The 21,821-nt window shown below is 43.8% G+C and overlaps 1 protein-coding gene across 5 annotated transcripts in view; it reads right to left on the minus strand.

The window, feature by feature from the left end:
- ARHGEF7 (Rho guanine nucleotide exchange factor 7) overlaps positions 1–21,821 on the minus strand; it is a 160,209-nt gene that overhangs the window by 12,076 nt on the left and 126,312 nt on the right. For all 5 annotated transcript variants that reach the window (XM_069467566.1, XM_069467565.1, XM_069467569.1 and 2 more), the window contains 9 exons: positions 17,627–17,765; positions 16,728–16,787; positions 15,883–16,029; positions 13,888–13,974; positions 11,314–11,392; positions 10,980–11,119; positions 8,359–8,583; positions 5,370–5,463; positions 1,391–1,480 (listed from right to left, as the gene is read on the minus strand). In XM_069467566.1, coding sequence (XP_069323667.1) covers positions 1,391–1,480; positions 5,370–5,463; positions 8,359–8,583; positions 10,980–11,119; positions 11,314–11,392; positions 13,888–13,974; positions 15,883–16,029; positions 16,728–16,787; positions 17,627–17,765 — 1,061 coding nt within the window. The remainder of the gene's footprint in view (positions 1–1,390; positions 1,481–5,369; positions 5,464–8,358; positions 8,584–10,979; positions 11,120–11,313; positions 11,393–13,887; positions 13,975–15,882; positions 16,030–16,727; positions 16,788–17,626; positions 17,766–21,821) is intronic.

Consider the following 21,821-nt stretch of genomic DNA (forward strand, 5'->3'; position numbering starts at 1 on the left):
AAAATTTCAAATTCAAAATCCAAAACTCTATGGCCATATCTTATAGTCTATTACTTAAAATATAATCACTGTCAGATTATGAAAATGTAATACCTTTAATCACAATGTGTATTTATAAGTTACTGCTTGATTATACATATATTTATCCACATTTTGACAGTTTACCCAGGCATTTTCATTTCTTCCCTATTCTGCTGAGTGTTACTATGAATAGGTGTTTCTACCAAAGTATGGACCAAAGAAGGACAGTACTGACCCTTGGCAAAAAGTCTTAATGTCACAGGTGGGATACGGTACAGTACTGGTAAATACCGGAAACGGTAAAAAAAGATGTTTCTAGATAATCCACAGATTCTACCTGGGATTTAACCTTGCCAGCCCTATCGTCACAGCTGTCCTCTTAGACAAAAGTAAAGCAATTAAAGTCCTTTCCCACCTTATCCTTTCTTTCAGTATTAGGTTAAAATAAGACATAACACTAATTCGAATCCACATTGCAGGTGACAAAAATGAAGAGGTGAGATAAATGATCTGCCCAAAGTCAGGGTAGAAAGAGAATCGAATCTTAAAGTCTAATAGAAACCAGGTTTTTACGCTGAAGTAATATATAAATCATCCAGTTCTTTAAAAAAGCAGGAAAAAACCGCCTAAGCAGCAGCAGGACAAAACGACGAGCTGTGGCACCCATGCCCGGCACTGCGTGCCCACAACCTGTCGGCCCTCTGGGCACGGGGACGCCAGCAGGGGGCGCAGCCCCTTCCCTGAACAAAAGCACGCGCCGCTCCCTCAGCTGCCACCACACTGCGCATCACTCTCAACCGCTGGGGAAGAGTTCAAGGGAAAAAAGCCATCTTGTCCACTAGATAAAAATTTTCTCATAGACATTACACATAAGACACAGGTAAATTCTGTGGTTCAGAAATCTACCAAATAAATTAGTTGTTAATTTCTGAAAATTAAGGGGAAAAAAGCAATCACTAAAAAAAAAAAGAGAGAAGGCTAAAAGAAGCCTTGCACTAGTTTTATATTTTGGACAATAAGCAGCTAAAAAAAAAAAAAATCTCAATACTGTAACAATAGTTTAAATAGCTGAAATAAGGGCACTAATCTTCCACTGTCTTTTAAACACATCCTCTTTAAGCAAAATAAGTTTTATAAATTCTGGCTGTACCTGATACGTAAATATTTCCTAGCACAACGTTATCTAGAAAAATCACACACGGCTTCTGTGCCCACAGCTCAGATGAGCAGGGCCCGAGGCTCACGCAGCCACACTGCTTGCTCCCCACTGGCACACCGCACTAGGGAGAGTGCAGTCTCCTTCAGATTGTTGCTTGAAACAAAACAGAACAAACCACCCCAATTCCCAGGGAATTACTGTTAAACTTACTTGAATTGAGGGTTTGCCGTGTTTTGGCGCTTGTACAGTAAGCTTCGATGACTTTCAGAATCTGAGCATCTTCTTCCAAAGCAGCCGTGCCTGTCAAGAGACACATGACACTTCACAATCTAACTCAGTCACTGATACAACTAGCGAGACAGACACAGTCATCAACTCAGCCAAAAGTGACAATTAAGAGAACCTCTCCTTTTATTTTCTTGTCAGGTAACTGTTTTCTAAATACATACAAAATAGTTACATTCAAAAGGGTTTTTATTTTAAAAACATTTTACCTGCAATGTATGTGGCAAAGGGCTGACATCCTAACTCACAAAGGCTGCCTACTGGCCCATAAGAAAACAGCATCCCCACTCTCAAATCACAAAGGGCAAACGAGAGGAATAAGTACATCACAAAATAAAAACACAGTCAATAAGGAAAGATGCTCAGTCTCACGAAAACAAGAAATGAACACTTAAATACTGTCTTCATGTTTTTACACACCAGCCTGACATAAACAAGCCTGCGATCTCGTACTGACGTGGACAGAGGGAAAGGAGAAGCTTCAGCTGGCTGGTGGGAGCCACAACAGGCACGGCTCTCTGGAAGGGTGGTCCGACCGTATCATCGAAGACTCTAGAAGAAGCGTTCCCTCTGATCCACTAGAATTTAACCTAAGGCTATTACAAAGCCTTAAGTGTCACTCCAGAGCTCTTCCTTAAATGGTGGGTTATCTGGACACGGCTTCATCTCCACTTAGAGATCACAGGCTCTGAGGGTAGAACCTTCTGGAGTAACAGCAGCCAGTGGCAGCAGCATCAGGCAGAGCCTCACACCCACCCAGTGCTGACTGAGTATCAAACGGACTACCCGGACTCGATCCTGTGGGTAAACTGCTTCTTTTCTATATTTTTGTTTCTATATTTTCTAAGATTTTACTTGAATAAATATTTTAAAAGGCTTACTTTAACAAAAAATGTGGAAAGAATGGAAGGCGAAAATATTTATAGCTGTATAATTTATTAAGCCTCAATGTCACTTTAAGGAAGTAAAATACATACGAGCCAAACTAAGTATTTATAGTACCAAAAGTTTAACAGCTACTGAGAAAAAGATTTGAATTTCACTAACTAGGATCATTTAACAGGTTTCCTACTATAAGCTACTCCTTGAAGAGTAAGAAAGGCAATATTTAAGTAGCTGGATCCCATGAAGGGCACGCACACAGCAATTCCACAGGCAGGAGAACGATCTTCACGGGGACGTGACCCGTCCCCACTAAGACAAGGCAAATACGAACGCGTCGCACAACGGGCAAAGACAGACTAAGGACGGTGGCTTCCCACTGCCGACCACCATCACTATGGGTTTCTCATCACAAAGGTAGGATGAGAGCTCATTAACGAGAGGACAGCACACACTTTCTCTGTGGCACTGTTTCACAAACTAGAAAAATTTCTAGGATTCTGAATGTAGTAAAGCTTAAAGTAACTTACAAAATTACAACCTGACTTCAAACAACTAGCGAGACAGATGCAGTCATCGACTCAGCCACAAGTTTACTAAGTACTTACTATGCACAAGGCACTACTTACACAGGGATCATTTACATCAAACTACTTTTCAGTCCACACTAAATGCCCAGTTTATCCCATGGGTTCCTCCTTAAATTCCTCTCCCTAACCTGCTAAGACCATCTCAGGCCCTCTGTTTCCTGTCTTCTGTGTCTATGCGACCTTATGCCTGAAATGCCATCTAAGCCCTGAGTACACTCTGGAACTCTCACCACCAGCCCCGAACTTTCCCGAGGGTCAGAACCACGTGTGGGCTGTCTACCTGACACCGCTTCCTTCCCACTGCAGTTCATGGGACGCACGCTGCCGCTGCGCGGCTGACAGCCTCGGCCCTGCTGACCATGGTCAGGCGATGCTCTGTGCACTGTAGAATGCTGAGCAGTGCCCTGGTCTCTACCACCTGACAGCAGCAGCACCCTCCCCAGCTACGACAACTAAAATGTCTTCAGATACTGCTAAATGTCCCCTGGGGGCAAATCACGCCAGTCGAGTACTGTTGCAAGTTTCATCTTCACCGAACACCTGGTCCAGCCCACCACCTCTCACCCTCACAATCTGGCTCCATGCTTTCATCTTTGCCTGCCCACTCTCCACACTGCAATCAGGTCCCTGATACAAAACTGAGCTGTGGCTGCCCACTGCTCAAGCCGCCCAAGTCATGGCTTGCTCGACGGGGGGCATGCAGCTCTGGCCCACGAAACAGCCTCCACTGTCCCTTTAACACACCATGGGGCTCCTGCCCAGGGTCTCTGCGACCAGGCCAGAGCGCCCTCCCCAGACTTGACTTGCTGCTTCCTCAACCTGACATCTCTGCTCACAACGCCCCTGACCAACAACCCCTGAGCCCTCCCCACCAGGCCTCTGTGGCACTCCACAGCCCACACACTTCATCACCCGCTCCCTTGGTTCTGTTCCTTGTCTGGATCTTTCTCCCAAAATGCAGGCTCCACAAGGACAGGATTTCTCTTTCAGCCACTGACAAATCCCTCGCCCCAGCACATGAAGGTGTGGACATGTTGAGTGAACGACCACTCATTTGCAGCCAGGTCCTGATGCCCGTCAGGACTTCACACGCACGGTGCCAAGACATTGCTTGTGGAAGGAGGTGGCCCACAGAACATCCCAAGTCAGGGACTCCTGCCCCTTCTGAGAGGATCGACAGCACAGCCAGTCAGGGGAGACCGGGCAGGCGTCCTGGCCTGGGTCTTGGGTCTTGCTGCTAGACCCCTGGCCTCACCCACTCGGGAGGGGCTCTGGAGTGTGCTGCCCTAGGGTCAGGACCTGAACTGCCAAGGGGAGGGACCCACGCTGCGGTGCCTGCTGCCGTGGTGTTGGGAGACAAGGTCGGGAGAGGGAACACGCTGGCACAGTCGAGAAGCCGTCCTCTCAATGAGCAGACAGGGGTGAGGCCCATCACAGTTGCAGCTACTGGGCCACTCTGGCGCCTTCCCCCAAGTTCTCATAAAAAGAAACATCTCTCCCACAAGCCTCCTTGTGGAAATGGATCCCCTCAGGGCCCCGATGGGTGCCGTGAAGAGGAGGAGAAATGACTGGCAGTTGCAAAGACCAGACACGGGCCTCTCCCGCCAGCTCGCTGACAATCCCTCCTGAGGCTGGGGGAGGTGGAGCGAGGGGCACTGGACAGGGCAGTCTGAGTCAGACAGATCCCGGGGGACAGACCCTCGGCCTTCCCTAAGGCCGGCCCATCTCCCCTCCCAGCGTCTTCCTTCAGTACCAAGCACCCCACAGCCTCTGCCCATGAGCACCCCTCCCAGCGATCACCCCTAGGGAAGGCCCAGTCACTGGAAGAAATGGGCCAGGGGAGGAAAGTAAATCTTTCTAATCGCTTCTTCTAGAAACAGTTCTACTCATTGCAAAGTTATCGTGTGAGCACCTAATGGGTGTAAGGTGCTCACTGTGAGCGGCTGTGTGAGAGGCCTGGAGCTGGGTCATATGCTGCCTTGGCCTCTCCTATGTGCATCCCTGAGTGGTGGACATGAGACAAGCACACACCCACCTCTAGCAGAAAAGAGACCCACAGCAAAAGAATAGGGTGATGGGTGCAACTCTGACACGAGAAAATAAGTCACGCTCCTGGTGGGTGGAGAGCGAGCTTTGGGAATCACAGCACTTAAACCAGAAGAGCAGGCGGGACCCCCAGGGCTAAAGCCCAGCCCCGGTTCAGGCTCCTAGATGAACGCAGGGCTCCAAGGCTGTGTGTGCTACGAAGCACATGCGTGTCACCACTGACACTTAGAAACTGCCCCTGCCCAACTATGCAAACGCACAGTAGCTTGTTTCTCTCGCTGCCTCATGGTGTAGTCCATGGAAAGCCACCAACCTGCTCCCTCCCGTGACCACTGTGGCTGCACAACGAGGAGGCACGTCCTCCTCATGCACCCACGGGCACTCACTTTTCCGTAAGGCAAACTCCTCGTCCGAAGGCTTCCGTTCAGGCTTGCGTTTAGGCAGCAGCTTTTTCATGGTCTTGGGACTCTTACTAAGATCCTAGGGAAAGAGAAAGAAAAAATGTTGCCATAACATGACTGGCCAAAGCCAGTCATTTCTACTGGCGTATCAAAAAAGGTTGCTGTTAATTAACGGTGAAATATTAAATTACTATAACTACTGTTAATACTTTTGTTAACCACTGTTAATACCACTTGTCTCATACTTTTATTTTTCTTTGTTAGCTGTTGAACATTCATTTAAAGTCAACAGGGCATTTTCAGTATTAGTCACTGGCTAAAGTTTCTTAACTCTAATAAAAACCCTCGCGTGACTTGGATCCCATGACAACAGGGGTGTTAACGGCAGGCAGGCAGGCTGGCGGCATCTGGAGAGGAGAGAAAGGGCCGGTGGCAATGTGCAGACATCTGGGGGTGGGGGACTACCAATTCTGGAGCAGACCCACCTGGCACAGCCAGCTAGAAAGAGACATGGAAACTAAGACTATTTTTTAAAACAAAGACAAGTAAAAATAACAAGTCTTAACTTTAAGAAAAGATTTTTGAAGTCGCAAGAGAAAAGAAGAGAAAGTGAGTGATGCTCCCTGGCCTGGAGCGCAGAGGACACTGCAAGGGACTCGCACGGCTGCGCTCTACATGCATGGTCACACCGGTGCAGAGCGCATCCAGAGTGGGACAGTCCACCCTCACCTCTGGAACACATCTCCTTACACAGTGCAGAAGACGAAGGGAAAACTAAGCGAGCAAGACAAGCATCTATTAAATATCGGTATCGAACATGGCCAACTCCCTACCATTTCCATCATACAAACCACTCGTGAACTGCAGCATCACGAGAAACCAAAACTCAGAATGTGAGATGTGCTTTGGAATGAACCAGACTGAAAACACAGAGAGAACAAAGCTTGAGTTTTAAAGTAATCTTTTAAAAATCTTTTCTGTAAAAATAAAAATTTTAAAAGCTCTTAAAAATGTAGCAGAAATCAGTTCCTAAAGAAACATATACACTTGCTATATGGCTTCCCAAATTCAAAGCAAACAGAGAAGATGACCTTGGGCAAGCCACTTCCGGCCCCTGCTCAGGTGTCAGGGCCCTGGCCGGCACACCCCACTCGTGACTCCTAGCGCCAGGCACGCGGGCTGCCGCGTGGCTCTGCATGAGCTTTCTTTCCCGACACTCCACGCTGTAAGATCACTTTCCACTCAGTGTTCGGAGGCACTCAGTAATACTGGAAGTTCTAACAATAATCAGAAGTTCTAACACCTTTCCTCTCATGTGGAGTCCGGCAAAGCAACTGCAGCCAGATTTACCAAACTCAGAATATCTATGTTTACCTCAATACCTCTTCCCTCACCCTCTGTAGTTCTTTGCCCAACAGTTTTACCCCAATTTTCCTCCCTGGTAATTTAATCTCCACCAGCTCTTGCCTGCAATCTCACTTTTTCTTTACACTCTACATACTGACCTACCTAATAAAGGACACCCATGTTCTTCAAGTAACTGCCCACGAGAAAAAAAATTCTAACTTAAGCACATAACTACCAGCAAGATATCTATCATAAAATGAAACTCAGTAAGAACAAAAAAAAAAAAAAAAAGAAAGCTTTGATTATAATTTCTTACGTAGTACTTTTCTATGGGTCTTAAAAAAACTTAGGGCCACTAGCAGGAACATAGAGAGGGTCTGCTCCAGCTCCCTTGGCAAATGTGAAATGTGGGCCTTGACTGGACATGGAGTGCAACAACCACACACTTACACTCACAAACATACTGACTCTCCTGCTCACACTCATGACTGCATTCACACTCATAACACTCTCACATTCACACTCAAGCTCATGTTCATATTCATCCCCCTGCTGACTCATGCCCACACTCATGCTGGTACTCACACTCACTCCCATGATCACACTCGTTGCCATGCACACACTCATGACCACATTCTCATACTCACACTCATAACCACACTCGTTCTCATATACTCATAATCATACTCTCACTCGTTCTCATAGCTACACTTATTGCCATTCATAACCACACTCATTCTCACTCATAACCACGCTCATTCTCACAGTAACCACACTCATTGCCACACTCATAACCACGCTCATTGCCACGCTCATAACCACACTCATTGCCACGCTCATAACCACGCTCATTCTCACACTCATAACCATGCTCATTCTCACTCATAACCACGCTCATAACCATATTCATTCTCACAAAAACCACACTCAATTATCAGCTTCCTCAAGTGAAAATATTTCTCAGAATACATTTCTCAAAACACTTCCTTTCCTCAACAAGTTGGTTTAGGTAAAGGTACATGAAATTGTTAATACTTATTTATGGATAAGAATTGGATTTTAACTGCACCTAACAAATGTAGAAATACTGGATCAGAATGGAGAAAAATGAAGACCACATTATGATTTCCTACACATCAAAGGGAGGAGCTGCCCTTAAATAATTTTTTTTTTTTCATTTTTGTTTGTAAATGTTCTCTTCATCTCAAATAGCTTTTGGTGACAAAAGGTAGGGTTCTTGGACAGGATCAAAACCAGAAAAAAAGGTCCTAAGGTGCAGGAGAATAGCATGCAGAAATAAAGTGACATCCCTCATGAACTAGAAGTTAAAAAACCACGTCAGGCTCAGCCTCCTCCTACCTCCTGGCCCCGCAGGGGCCTTCCTCGGGTCAACAGATAAAGGTCCCTCCGTGCACGGCACAGACAGGATCGGACTCTGCACACACCCTCCCCGTGCAGGTTTACTGCAGACCTCCCAGGCCCTCGAAGCAACAGAGTGAATGACAAGACAAGGACGGCATCCCTCCTTCGTGGTTCTAGAAGAGCGAGTCTATTTCGTTATGCAAGAGGACCGATCTCGAGGCATGCTCACTGTCATCCAGCTGTCTGAGCAGCTGCAGGACCTCACCTCCTTGTAGCAGAGGGCAGCGGAGGGCCGGAGGGGAGGTGCAGGCCGCAGGCAGCTCAGACTCCAAGGCTTGGGAGTTTTCGGAGGCTCCAGGGGTCCCCAGTTGATGGTGGTGTGTGGGGTGCCGTGGTGGGAGGGGTGGGGGAGCGTGTGGTAGGCAGGCGCCAGTGGTGCAGGCTTGCTGTCCGCGTGCTTGCTGGACGGAGTGACCGCGTGGGAGGGGAGCTGCCGAGGGCACAGAGCAGGAAGGGCAGAGACAGAATGTGAGTCTCCAGCATGCTCGCTGCAAAAGGACACTTCATATATACTTTATCCCGTTCTTTAAAAACACTTCAAGTGAAATAAGCCCTGGGTTATCATTTCTTTTGGATCCCTGACTCTCGGCACTCAGTTTCTGGGCCACAAGCCTCCCCACAGGGTGGGCTCCCCCATAGCATCTGCTCTGGCCAAGAGGGGCAGCTCTCTGCCGCGGCCAACACTCCATGGGCCACACTTATTTGCACAGAGTTAAGATCTGAAAAACGTACTTCCTTAGCGTATCAGCATTTCACAAGAGAACAGGTGTTCCCTGTACCAGAAACAAGGCTATAGGGGACGGTAACCCTCCCAGCTGCGTATTGTTCACCACCTGGTGATAAAGGGGTTGGTAAAAACTGGGGCCTGACTCTTAGTTCTGTTTGTTTTTTTTTTTTAAATAAGTTTCCCTGGCACACAGCAGGCCTGCTCCTCTCTATTTACAGGGCAAAGGGAAGTTGCAACAGAGATCCATAAACCCAAAAATATTTATTACTCTCTGACTCTTTATAGAAAATTGCTAAAACTTAGAATAAAATAAATTATTTTATCGGAGAAAACAGCTTTAATTAAAACAAAGTTATTCAAAAATCTAATTTCTCAGGGAAAAGTATTACTAATGAGTTTATATTCCTGGAAAACCCAAAAATATTCCATCACCCTGACAGATAAATGAGAAAAATTACATAAGTAACACTCAGAATTAGCCAATGACCTTAACTCAGCCAGGAACAGTAAGGCATGCTCAGCGGGAGAGTGCGCTGAGCGGTTCTATGCACTGAAGTCTGAGTGAGGGCACCATCCTAAAGACTCCAACACCTGACAGCCAATACCATGGTTTCAACAAGAGAATAAATTTTTTCGAGGATTACCTTCCAGCCCTCGCATGAGGGAGGGAAGTGTGAGACTTGTATCAAAGTAATTTTTTTTCAAACTAAATAATTTACAGATGAATAAAATTATACACTACATCCCTCTTAACAATAATGTCATAGTAAGTAATGTTTGCTTTTGTTTTGCCTTACTTGAAAAAGTCAGAAGAGGTATGCTTTATGCTAAGATAAGAATATGTTTTAAGCTGGATACAGGTGGATCGCAGGGAGGATACATAATCCCACAAGAGACTCCCTAAAATGCACATTTCAAAGGGGAGGTGGCGCAGTGCCTGCCCCACTGCAGGGACACCTTACCAGCCAACAGAGACACGACCGCAAACACGGAGATGGAGGGCTCAGCCACAGAGAAAAGTTTCCTTGATAGGAAATTTTATAAAGCCGAGTTTCAGGGTGTTATTGAAAACCTGAATGAAAAAGCATCTCCACTATTCTTTATAAACACACACATGTACATACATACGTCCTGGGGATAAATTTAGTGCCATGAAAGCTAAGTGTTTCCGTATTTTTAAAAGAATAGAGAATTCACTTACAAATGGCATAGCCATTCAAAGTATGTCAGCTAAAGCAAATGAGTAGTTTTAACCTCTTAACTGTGTTGCAAAAATAGTGAGACCATGAAACTTTGAGCAAAATGTACACTACAGCAATCCTTCTTGAGCTAAAGCTTTAATATGAAGGATAACAAATGAGAAAATGAGATACAGGGTAGGAACTATCCTAATAAGCTAACAGGGATGTGAGGAAAATCTACACACTGAAAATGCCTACAAAATCATAATTCATTCTTTAAAAGGTTTGCCCCATTTTTCAATATTACTTGATAAAGATAATGAATATTAAAATAATACCAAGTTCTTAAGCACAAAACACCAGCAAAGAGAGGTTTAAACGCTGAAACTTTGGTGTTGATCTATTTTGAAATATTATAAAAATCTCTAAAACTCCAAAGAGCAGTTGAGCTATTCTAAGTAAAAGATAAACGAATTTTTTAAAGTCAAAACGATAAGTCAAAAATTGTAATTTATGCCTTTAACAGGAATCTGGCCCTTATCATCATAATAACTTATTTTGTGTTTTCTTAAATTAAACGTAATGAATACAGTTAAAATTCTCAGGAAAATCATCTAGGAGTGGTGGCTCTTGGGGGTTTTGCATAAAACTCCCCACAAGAGTCTTCTAGGGCCACTATGAGCAGAGACAGCTTCCTGCCGAAGTGTCCCTGAATTCCATGTGAGGACGCACAATTTAGGGCTGTTTCATAGGAATAATCATCATGAATCGAGGGCTAAATATTTGTAGAGAAATTGAAGCAAGTATTCTGCATTCTTGATCCAAATATTGATTAAACTTTAAAGCACTTGAGTGGACAGTTTAACCCCAGGCAACCCCCGTTTAGTCTGGAAGGAGGAGAGGCACGAGAGCCCTTACGGTGTGGGAGGGCACAGAGTGAGGCTTCACGGTGGGGTTTCCGACAGATGTGACTTTTGTCTGCTTCTGCAGGTGGTCCACCCACTCATGCAGATCCTGCTGATTGTTGCATGACACTAATATCCGCTCGATCATGCTCCCTAAAAGAGATAAGAACAAAATAGGCCAAAGTGGAAACACAGGTAGAAAGTGCACACATGCACACCCCCCCCCAAGTATCACTCAGCAACGCTTAAACATCATCTTCTGAAATACCCAAGCAAGAACCTGCATGCGGATGACAAGCTACCTCTCTCGTCCCCATGACAGCATTCACACAGTTTGTGCCTATCACCTGATATTTCAAATGCATTTCTATGATTTTCACTGTCCTCAAGCTTTGTGATTGTCATTCCTGTCGTTGGTAGCTTTCCCTAAAAAAGAGCCCCCCCCACAAAAAAAAAACAATTAGTGCTTTCCTAGTAAAGAAGGTACCATTATTAAAGTAAATATTAAATGATTTTAGGAATGGCAGAGGAACTGAGTGCACAAGAAAAGCTCTTGTTTATAGCAGATGCATGTACAATACAAAAACCTATCTCAAATAAGAAATTATCATACTGTACTATAATCAAGAAATTGAACTGGCAAAAAGGTATAGAGTACCAATCTAGAACAAAGAGTTCATCTGATGAGTGACTCTAAACACAAATACCAGGACACACAAATATTATATATCATGATTTTAAAAACTAGAGTGTATAGCAGCTATTTTAAATGACTTTTTGTAGAAAAGAAGCCTGAATATGCCTCATAAAGAAATGCAGAGGAAGCTCCAAATTTGAAGGCGAAATAAGGGTGGGAAATTGAGGCAAGCATAGGAATTGTCTAACAGCTACACTGTAGTCTACCAAGGAGAAAATAAGTCGTCATGCTAAATGTTGCACACAGTGCAGAAAACGGTGGACGAACCCATCCTTCCTGAAAATGGAAGAAATCAGTAACTGAAACGGGCAATGTCAATGGACAGACGTCAGAAAGGAGATGCAAACTGATCATCATAAATAAAGCAGAACTGAATACAAGGTAACGCGGCCCAGTTGACACAAACCATGGTACGCAGTGGCCAACAACCCAGTCTTCAGTCAAAGTCTATAGGCGTTTTGGGCCGAATTGCCTCGGCAACAATTAGTCAGCCAAGGGGCAGGACTCTGTATCAGCACCTCTGAAAGCCATGCTTCTAACCAAGATGTGGGAAATGTGTCCCCACTGAGGACGGGCAGCAGTGTCACAGCCTGGCCAGAGAGGCTGCCCACAACCTACAGTGCACAGGACAGTCCCTGCTCAGGCAAAGGAATTGCCCAGTCCAAACTGATGGCAGTGCTGAGACTGAGAAACCCCACCCTGAAGCACAGCAGTCTTCATACTTCTGTGGTCAAGTGTACTTGAAAAATGCTACAAACTGTGTATACCTTTCCAAGAGTCATAAGGCACATATGTATTTCAACAGCTCTGAGAAGTCCTACAGAAAATAAAACTGCATAACTGTTTAACCTGGCATATCTTAACACCAGCATATCGCTGAATCTAACACTTTTTAACATCCAGCAAAGCCAGTGTCCTAATAGCAGGAATGAACACCGATGATACAGACTGTGGGTCCCTGCACTAAGAGAACAACCTCCCAGGAAACTGTGTTAGGAATGGCAAAATAAAACTCCATTGGTGCGATGAGGTCCCAGTGGCAAGTCGACACATCAATGGCAAACCCTGCTGAGCCCCAGCCTCACAAGCAGGGACCTAAGGTGTCCTAGTGGCAACCTCTTCTCCCTAGACCAAGGCCAGATAGTGCTGATGGGAAAGGACTCGGGTTTAGCAAAGGGGTAGCTGCCAGTTTGGGAGGAAAACCCTACTAGGTACAATCTCAGCCACAGATAACGTTTCCTCAGCAGTAGCCTTACAAATTAAGCATTATTTTTCTGAGCTTATCTGTATATATTTGCTTTAGCAATATTAAAGTACTCCTTTTGGAATAATTGTCCTCACTGGCTGGCAGACAAAACCTTCTGTGGAGGCACAAAAAAGCTGAGTCCCCTTATGACTCAGGGTTCTCTAACGTTCTTGCTGGAAACAATACAAGACAACATGTGCTATACAGAAATGCAACTCAGAGAACACAAAATGGTGACTTCTGTTGCAGTAGTATCTGGCGACTGGTCAGTCTTGAAAAAGTTGATGAGAAGGGTATTAGCTTCTCTAACTTAAAAGAAAGAAAAACAGTAACACCTGCCAAGAGCATCTACTAAACATAAAGAAAAAACATAAGCTACTTGATACCACCATTATAAATTAGTGTAGCAAGAGAAAAGAACTCCCCCTTGCATTTCCTCCTCAGATCAGCTGCCATGTTTTTGCAAAGAAAAGCAATGAAATGATTAAAAAATAAAAAGGCTAAACAAGCACATTACTCCTTATATTACCTAAAATCTGCTGACGTATTTGGGTGGTACTGCACCACTTATGAAAGATCCGAGCCCACACTCTCCCACTTTACCCGTAGTCCCTTGTCCAACCCATTTTGCAGAGCAAAAAACTACAGCTCAGAGAAACCAGGCACTCTGCACAAATGATATGTGTCAATGACACAGACCAATGTGCACCACAGCAGTCTGTGCTCTGAAAAGGTTACTCTGAAAATTTATACTTCCTTTTTTGATTAGAATTAACATAAGGATAGGCTTGTCTGGTCACATTGAAATACAAAGAGGAGCTGTATGTCCATATCTGAATATATAGTACGCCACATACAGGGACTGCACATGGTACAAACATAGTTACAAGTAATATTTAACACAAAATTCAAAGCCAGCCTGAAAATGATTCTCAGATTCACAATAAACAATAAAATAGAAATTTAAATGTGTTTTACCTGATAGATAAAACCACTCATCCTAGGACTGGCAGACAACATTAGCAAAATATTTGGGAAGAGGAGAAGGTATCTTTCATTCTTTTCCTAATATAAAAAACAAACAAATCCAAATAACTTTAAAAAAAAAAAATCTACTTACACACGTGAGCACAAATACTTACTTTATATTAGGCCCTATGAAACATTATACTACATTTCCTGTTTAAGTATTTCTACCAAATTTTATTAGGTAAAGTAAATGGAAACAAAAGTATGATACATTCTGTATTAAGTCTTAACATACAATTAAGAGAGAGTTTTAACATTTAGGTAAAAAGATGGATCGCTAAATTCTTCAAAATAAAAAGGTAAGAAAGTAAACTAAATTAAAAGACCTCGGGCTCACAAGTAGCCTGTGTAACATCTTTAGAAATATTTGGTTAAGGAGTTCAGCTCTGCCATTAACTATTTACAGTTAATCTAAAATTTTCTTTTTGTGGTTTAGAGAAAAAGAACCTGTAAAATTTTAGCACGGAAGGAGGAACAGGTGGAGTCTTCAAGTTAAAGGAAGGATAGGATAAAATGTTAAAATCAATTTTGGTCTTTTAATAATTCCTGGCATTTCCCTAAACCCCCCAATATGTCAATTTGATGTTGTTTCATCCACCCCATAAACTTTACCTGGTTTACATGAAAGACTTAAGAACATTACTTATGTATTAAAAATCATTTGCTTCAATAAGGAAGCAAAAAGCCAAAGAGACCACAACTAAAGGACAGAAATTCCCAAGAAACTAAAAAGAGATCTAGACATGCCAGGCAGTCCTTTTCACATGAGGACATTCAAACCACTACCCCCCAGAGTGAATTGAATGCTAGCGAGCAGTTTCCCCAAGCATATTCCCCAGGAACGCTACACCTATGCAAGGTACCTTGAAAAAAAAAAGCTGCTATACTTCGAAGATATCATTGAAAATGATTCACTATTAATATATTCTCCTCTGGAAAATCACAACATACAATGAGAATATTCAGAGCAAAGGCTTCAAAGAATTCTATCATAAAGAATCTTTTCCACTTTATCTTTTCAGTTGTGATCATGACAACACTGAATCAATTTTGGAGTAGCACCCACCAACATTATATAGATCTAGTATTACAAAGAACACGCTTTGGAGAGTTCCCATAAATTATTTTAAATAAAGTTAAAAAAGAACATGATTAAGAAACAAACTGCTTCTGGAAAGATCTGGGTTTTCTGGATGTTGTAAATAAGAAAAGTCATGGTTTCTTATGGTAACCAAACTACAAGGCTTTAAATAAATAGAGGGGGTGATATTTCAAAGTTTTACAGGTGAGAAGGAAAATACATTGTGAGTATTAAGTTTCAGTTTTCTTATTCTAAGAGTTTCATGTTTGAAAATGGGCCATTAGCGTGTTTTGGTCATGGTAATTATGTTTTGGAAAGTTATAATGAAATTCAGAAAGTGGTACCTGCTTAGCGACCCAATGAATGTATACTAATGCGAATTGTGAAACAAACTGTTCAATTTTCACTGTGTGGGATATCACAAACATATGATGTGATCTCTCACTTAAACCTAGCTCCCATAAGCAAATGCCAACTAGTGTACATTAACAGAAAGGGACAATGACCCAATCCACAGAAAACAGCAGCTCCCTGAGAGCAGCAGCCTCAATACCACAAGTTCACATGACTCTGTGGCACAAATGTACAAAGAGAGCTCCTACAAGTCCTGCCTGGGCATCCTCTTTCAGCTCATACGGGCTCTGGACTAAACTGATCTCGATGGATCTAAACTGGTCAACAAGCCCATACTCAGCTCTAAGCCTCTCTAATATGCTGTAGCCTCTTTCATGTTTGTCAAATTATGACCTAAGACAGAATTCCTATTAAATATTGTCATTGCTTGAGATGCCTTTAAAGTCTTGTATTACAAGATCCTAAGCGTACACTGGGTATGCATGTGGTGTGCATGTGGACTGCAGTACCTCGCTTCCCGCACACTGGATCAGGACCTGGGACATGTAAATGACATTGCCCAAGGTTTTAATGTCGTCTCCCTCCCAACTCCGGATGGCTTCTGTCAAGATCTGCAGCTCAAGCTCTTTCCTTTTCCGGACTTCTTGACACTGGGCCTGAGAGACACAGAACAACACTGTTAAAGAGACAGAAACTTCCAGAATCTTATGTTTTGGCCACACTGCTTTGTATCTTACTTCTTAAGACAGATGATCTATTGAATGATTTGCTTAATTGTATGGAATTAAGAGAAATAACACACACAACTGCTCTGGAATACTAAACACTACTTCAGAAAAATATTGCAGATTTTGCCACTTTTAAGAAGAAGAAATGTAGACTGGACAAGAAAAATATTTTCAGTCTGGTTTTATTAGTGTCTGCCAATAGAACACTGAAAAGAGGAAAACAGGACAAGGAGAACCTGTGCTACGAGTAAGGCATGCGTTTCAAAAACGCAGTTGGTGAGACAGTACAACTGCAGATAAAACGGAACCACCAGTATTCTGTTTCACAATACGTCACTGAAGACACTGTGTGTAGAGGTTAAAAAAATGTTTTAAATAATTTTAAAGTAGTTCTAATATCAATTGTGTTGTGCCTTTTTAAAATTTAAATAATTGCTGTATCAATTTTCTGGTGTCCATTTACCAGCCATGGAAAGCCGACTATCTGTTTTTATTTCATCTGAGTAAACACTGAATTCACAAGTAAATTTTTTATCATCTAACTTTTTCAGGTGACAATTCTTCTACATTCATCTGCCATAACAATGTCTGAGGAAAAAAAACCCATAATATGTTTAATCACTTACTGAAAGATTTTTGAAGGCAGTCATAGATTTCTGAATATCTTGTCTATCAGTATGATAATCCTTTGAATAAAAGAAACACACTATTAGCTTTCATAATGAAGTTTTTCTTAAAAAGGCACTCTCCCTAGATCAGCTTAAAATTTTTCTGACACTTTTCAACCCTTAACATGCCCTTTTTAAGAATCAGCATTAAAGTGCCATCTCTTATTCTTTAAGGGAATCATTGAGTCAACCGACTTAGGGGAAAATACTTTGGGACAGAATACCCAAGAGCAGGCATGAGCAAACCAAGCTGTTAAGCCAACAAAGTTTTATCAGACCACTGCCACATGCGCAGCTCACATGTGGTCTCTGGCTGCTCGTGTACTAGAACGGCAGAGCTGTGCAACTGTGAGATCCCAGAGCCTGCCCTTCGTGGAAAAGGTCTGTCTGCCAACCCAAGCCAAGAGAGTAACTTCAACTCAAATTTCTGCCAGGCCTGCAACCTATCAATTGAAAATAAGATAACTACAATCATTAATTAAATGATTTTTTTATTATTATTACTCTATAACTTATGTACTCATTGTTTGTAGCTAAATGTTCCTGACATGACACTTCAATGATATCTGGAAATCAGCTTTTGTTTCCAACTTTGGGAAACTTTTCAGTTGGCAACAGTGGGTGAGGGAATGGAGAGGAAGGGCAGATGCTTTTCTGTAGAGATGGGAAAAGGGGAAAAACCTTAATATTCAACAAAATCATTCTGAAAGTCCACTATGCTAAAAACTCTTGGTGACTCTCTTTGTTGGTTCTGGCTTCTAAAATAAATCATTAATAACAATTTCTATCACAGCCAAGTCTGACCATGCCACAAATCCCTGGACAGGAGCCCGAGTGGCAGAGTGACGAGGCAGTACCTCCATGTGTCTCTCGAGCTCCTTGAGCAGCGTGGGGTACTTGTCCAGGCGCATGAAGGGCTTGCTGAGGCCTGTGGTCAGCACGAGGATCCCGGGGCTGCTGGCACCTCTCGCCTCCATGAACTCCCCCAGCTCCTCACTGGGCAGCACGCAGCGCGGCGCCGAGGGAGAAGGCGCATGGTTAGCAAGGAGAAGCAGGACGGCTTTCTGACCGTCACGAGCAACAGCAGGACCTGTGAAACTTGAGTGCTGCATTTAACATCTGGAAGGCTATAGCTTTTACAACCAAACTGTGCTGGTTATCTTGAAACACCACAGGGAAGCCCCAAAGGGTCCTGTTACTGCTCTCATGTGAGCCACAGCAGCTGCACATGACACACAATGCCTGTGACCCTGCGCACTTCCACTGACATAAGGGCCCTTTGACCTGTCAACACCACGGGACATGTCCTAAGGGGAGCACACACTCTGGGAGCTAGAAGAAATCCTAATTACCTTGGAAAGAATGTCAAGCTGGTAACAACTAGGACCGGGCAGCTGTAGTAAAGAACTCTGTGGACCCGCAGCACAAGTGAAAGCACCAGGCCCCAGGGCTCATTCGCCCAGCACACACCCTGAACCCTGCACTTGACACACGCCTGTCAGGGGTGCACAACCACCACACGATAAAACAATGCCACTCATTCAGGCTTCAGAATTGTCAATGCATGTTTACGTTTAATGCTCACAATATGTGAAGAAGACAGGTATCCCTGTTTGCAGATGAGGAAACTGAGTGTATATCAACAAATTAAGGAAAGTTAAAAGCAAGCTTTAAATATTTTTCTGTTCTGCTTTTAACATCACCTTTATCTTGACTACACGTCACCTAACTTCTCCCATGGGTACCCCGAGTCCTCTATTTCCATGCACCATCTCTGCCCAAAGAACTCTGGAATGACTCAGGATGGCGCAACTGGGCCACTATGGGGTCATGCTCTGTCACCAACACATCTGTGACTGCTGATGGCCACCTCCAGGCCGCACTTTCCATCGCTGCCACAGAACAGGCCCAAGTCAGCATCCCTATGCTCTGTGCACCCTCTAGATTCTACATGTCAGACTGGGACCAATGGGTGGGAAGGGGGAAGCACAAGCCCAGGGGGCCCATGTCAGGTCTGGGAGACCAGGAGCAGCCCCAGTCACCATGTCAGGTAGAGGCACCAGCCCAGAGGGCCCATGTCACATCCAGGAGACTAGGGGGCCCCCAGTTACCATGTCAGGTCGAGGCACCAGCTCAGGGGGCCCACAATACATCCAGGAGGTTGACACCCCAGGTTTCTGGTCAGTAGAGCAAGATTCAAAACCCACCCATGTCCCTTATCCCAGGAAACAACTGTTCCTACTCTAGAGATTTTTCCTTAAAAGGAAAAGATACTTGTATCCTTGGTATTATATAAATGCCACCTTAAAACACATATGAAAATCTTAACAGAAAAAGTACAAAACAAAACCGTCCTCATTCAAGTCTCCTAAGACCCACAGGGACCCTCCACCGCCAGGCCTCCTGCCTTCCTTGCCACTGCCTGAACTTTGGGGACATCAGACCCACCAAGCGTTCCTGGTGAAAATGTATACAATGTTTAGGCTAAACCAGAGAAAACTGCAAGTTCAGAAATGGTGAACGCTGACAGTTTCACAGTTCAGCCTGAACAGGGCTTCCTGTGGGAGGTATGAGAGCAGGCACTGGGGTGGCACTCACTCTGTCCTCGGGGAGTTCCCAGGAGGAGACCCTTTCCCTCAACCAGACCAACTCAGAAATAGAATGCTACAGACATCAGTGTGGAAACTAACAACTTATGTTTCTTAAGCACTTTCACCTAAATACTTTGTATAAAAACCGTGGTGGTCTTGTCAAGCAAGGCGTCAGGGCATTCCTGTGCCGAGTGAACCCAGTGATGATGTAGCTAGCAGCACCTCTGCCTATCAATCCACACCTGTCAGAAATCAACTTTTTAAACAAACATACACACGCATGTAAGAGATATTATCAAAACCAAGGAAAATTATAAAAAGGGGAAAAAGTTCTACATGATCCTATTTATTGAAAAATCAACACATGTAATAAACATTTTCTCAATTCTACATATAAGGTTTTACAATTATTTTATTCCTGTAAGACAGCCCATCATGATGATGCAATTTAAAAAAGTATCAGCACAGAAACTGTCAGAGTACTTCTAGGTGTGTGTCTGTGGGGGGGTGTGTTTGTGTCTGTGTGAAAGTTGGCAAACGCAACTCAACATGTTTTGTGTCTGTGCTTTTAAAAATTGTTTCTTGGGAAAATCAGAGGACTGGGAACACTAAACGAAGCACAGTGCCACCTCCAGGACCTTGCTGTGGACACGGTACTACTCACTCTGGAGACTGCACTGACATAAAAGCCACTATGTAGCCAGCCTGTGTCCACCATCATTTCCACACCTGGAGACACCCTCTGCCTTCCTCAGCATCAACCTTCCCACTGGGAAGGGAGGACCAGGACAGCAGGACTGCCAGAACAGAGGACAGGGAGGAGCAGCAATGGGACCGCTTGCCGTGCTAGCACCAGAGTACATGCCCAACTCGTGCCCCCAACACCACTGCAGGTGGGGGGACACACGCACCATTATTGGTGTGGCACAGATGACGGCCCAGGTGAAGTCGGGCCCCGCCTGTGCAGACGGTGCGCCCACCCTGTGACCACAGGCAACGCTGTGCCTCGTGCCCACAGCGCCCCCTACTCACACGCTTACTCAGAAATGCTCTGCTCTTCACATCGCTCACTCTCCGTCCCTAAAGCATGAGCAGAGCCAAATACACGATTGAGATGGGAGAAACTAGGTTTTACTAACAATTCTCTAAGTTTTGAACAATTTATCAGGCACAGTCCCATAAAAAAACTTGATGACACCGAAAGTTTATTTCAACTCTTTTAAATATAATCCACGAAGGGCCTTTTCCACCAAGATAAGAACCAAGAAAAAAACTATTCAGGTCATTATTTGTATTTCTGGGTTACATGTAAAATTTCCTAACTATAGTTATGACAGAGAAACTGAGTGTATATCCAGAAATTAAGGAAAGTTAAAAACAAGCTTTAAATATTTTTCTGTTCTGCTTTCACCATCACCTTCATCTGGAGTACATGTCACCTAACTTCTTAAAGCAGGATACGCTCATCACTCCCCTTCCTCCCCAAAAAAATTCTAAAACAAAAAACGAAATTTTTGCAAGCAAAAGTAACTTCTTTAAGTATTCAATAATGCCAGAATATATATACACAGTTGAGATGAAATAGAATTTTATGAATTTTTATAAATCATTATTTTAGTTTCATTTTGTAGTTTTAAAAAAAGTTTAATGCCATAATAAAACAAAACAGCTAATTATGACTATCTCAACAAAACAATGATTCTTTCAGCTTCGTTCCTCCTGACACTGGCAGCCCACACACAGCAAGGCCCCTCTGCACTTACTCAGAGGCACTGAGGGATATGAAGGACACAAGGAAGGATCACCATGGAGCCAAGCAAAGAGCAACACACTGCTGCAAAAGAATCAGTTTTTACAGACCAAATTATGAAACCCACAGTTCCTTTAAAATAGACAGCCATGGGCACACATCTGCTATTATGATAATGCACAAGGTCCATGTCAGGGTAACTCTGTAGTTGCATTCCAAGAACTGTACTTAAACTAAAACAACACAAGGACCATGATCTTGCAAATAAGACTTTTAACTTCAACACACTACACTTAAATCAATACTTAAAAATTACTCTAAAGCATAAAAGTAGATTAATGTAGAAAAGCAGGCAAGAGGTCACACGTTACGAACCTAAGTATAAAAAAGTAGAGACACTGAAAGAAGCCGTCAGCCACATGAAATCGTCTCAATTCACGGACTCACACTTTGGGAATGGGATGTGACTTGTGGCAGGCAGAGTGGGATCTCTGGGCTTAGGGACTTCAGGAGGGCACACGAGCATGGCACCCCCATAGCAACCCACTGCCCCTGCACCCATCGGCTCTGGGGGACTTCCCGCTGCCCCAGGCTTGGACTCCCAGAACCCAGTGCTACAGCAACTCCCCCAGGACTGCTGTAAGCCTGGCCTCAGTCTACCCACTCTGTCACCCAGCAGGCCACTCGGAGGACGTGCAGACTCTCCCACCT

The sequence above is a fragment of the Eulemur rufifrons genome, chromosome 4 (genome assembly GCF_041146395.1).
Source record: "Eulemur rufifrons isolate Redbay chromosome 4, OSU_ERuf_1, whole genome shotgun sequence".
Lineage (NCBI taxonomy): Eukaryota > Metazoa > Chordata > Mammalia > Primates > Lemuridae > Eulemur > Eulemur rufifrons.